The sequence below is a fragment of the Otolemur garnettii genome, unplaced genomic scaffold, assembly GCF_000181295.1.
Source record: "Otolemur garnettii isolate 467f Iridium unplaced genomic scaffold, OtoGar3 scaffold00018, whole genome shotgun sequence".
NCBI lineage: Eukaryota > Metazoa > Chordata > Mammalia > Primates > Galagidae > Otolemur > Otolemur garnettii.
In genome coordinates, this window is record NW_003852413.1 from 1909078 (window position 1) to 1910267 (window position 1190).

Here is a 1190-nt window from a genome sequence, read left to right on the forward strand (position 1 = left end):
GGGGTTCCAGGCGGGGGAGGCCACCTGTGACCCGCCTGCGCCGGGATCACCAAGTCCGCATCTCGAGGTCCCGGCGGCCGCTCTGGTCAGACCCGCGAGGGCCCCGACCTCCCGGCCCCCCGCCGCCCCGGGGCCCTAGCGCGCGGGCCCCGCGGGGGCCCGGGCGCACCCGGAGCCGATTCAGCTCCGCGCTGGGAGCTCACCTTGTAGACATTTTCCGTGAGCCGGTGCATCTCCTCCGAGCGCGACAGCGACATGGTCCTAGGTTCCGGCTGCACCACAGACCGGAGCGGGGGCGCGGACGGCGGCGGCGGCGACGACGGTAGCAGTAAAGAAGAAAGGCGCGCAGATCCGGACTACAGAGCGCGGCGCCCGGCGGCTGCCGTTTTATTGTCGCTACAACCCCCGCCCCGCCGCAGGCCCCGCCTCCGGGCCCCGCCCCCGCCGCGCCCGGATCACCGCCCCCGGCCGTCCGCCCCCGCCCCGCCCAGCTGGTGCTAGGCAACCACCAGGCCCCGCCCCCGCACCGCCCTTCCCATTGGCGGATTCCAGAAATGGAGGAGGGGGCGGGCGCGGAGGCGGGGCCTGATGACTGGCTGCTGGCAGCGATTGGCCGGCTACAGCGTCGATCCCAGGGGAGGAGGCGGAGGCACAGCGCGGGCTGGGGCCCAGAGAGCAGCCTGAAGGGGGCCCGGGCGACAGCCGGGCTGGGGGCGGGGAGGCGGAGGCGGGGTGGCGCAGGAAGCTGGAGCAGAAGGTGGGGGGAGAAGCGCGGGGGGCGCCGCTGCGAGTGCGCGTGGAGGCGGCACTTCGCGAAGTGGCTCTGCAGGGCGGCGGGTCGGGCCGGGGCTTGCGCTGCGGGAGGTAGGGTCCGGGCGGGGAAGGGAGGGTTGCAGAGTGGAAGGATCGAGACTTTCGGACGCCGGGCGACAATGGCCGGCTTGGTGGCAAGAGCCGAGGGCTCGGCGCGGAAGCAGCCGGCGCGACCCCGCACCGTCGCAGGTGAGTCCGCCAGGCAGGCAGCGACCCCCGGCCAGCCCTCTGGGATGGAGGACCTGGAGGAGTAGACCCTGGATGAGGACCCTGTAGAGAGCGGGACCCTGGACGCGGGAGGGGGAAGACTTGGGGAGCACCCCAAGAGAGGATGAGGATGCAGGACCGTGTAGCGATGTGGACTCTGCGCAAGGACC

At 73.5% G+C, this 1190-nt stretch overlaps 1 protein-coding gene across 4 annotated transcripts in view; it reads right to left on the reverse strand.

Moving 5' to 3' along the window:
• The window catches only part of BAIAP2 (BAI1 associated protein 2), a 67711-nt gene extending 67327 nt beyond the window's left edge, over positions 1-384 (reverse strand). For all 4 annotated transcript variants that reach the window (XM_003786069.3, XM_023511298.1, XM_023511297.1 and 1 more), the window contains exon 1: positions 204-384. In XM_003786069.3, coding sequence (XP_003786117.1) covers positions 204-257 — 54 coding nt within the window. In that variant the 5' untranslated portion in view covers positions 258-384. The remainder of the gene's footprint in view (positions 1-203) is intronic.
• Positions 385-1190: the final 806 nt, after the last annotated feature.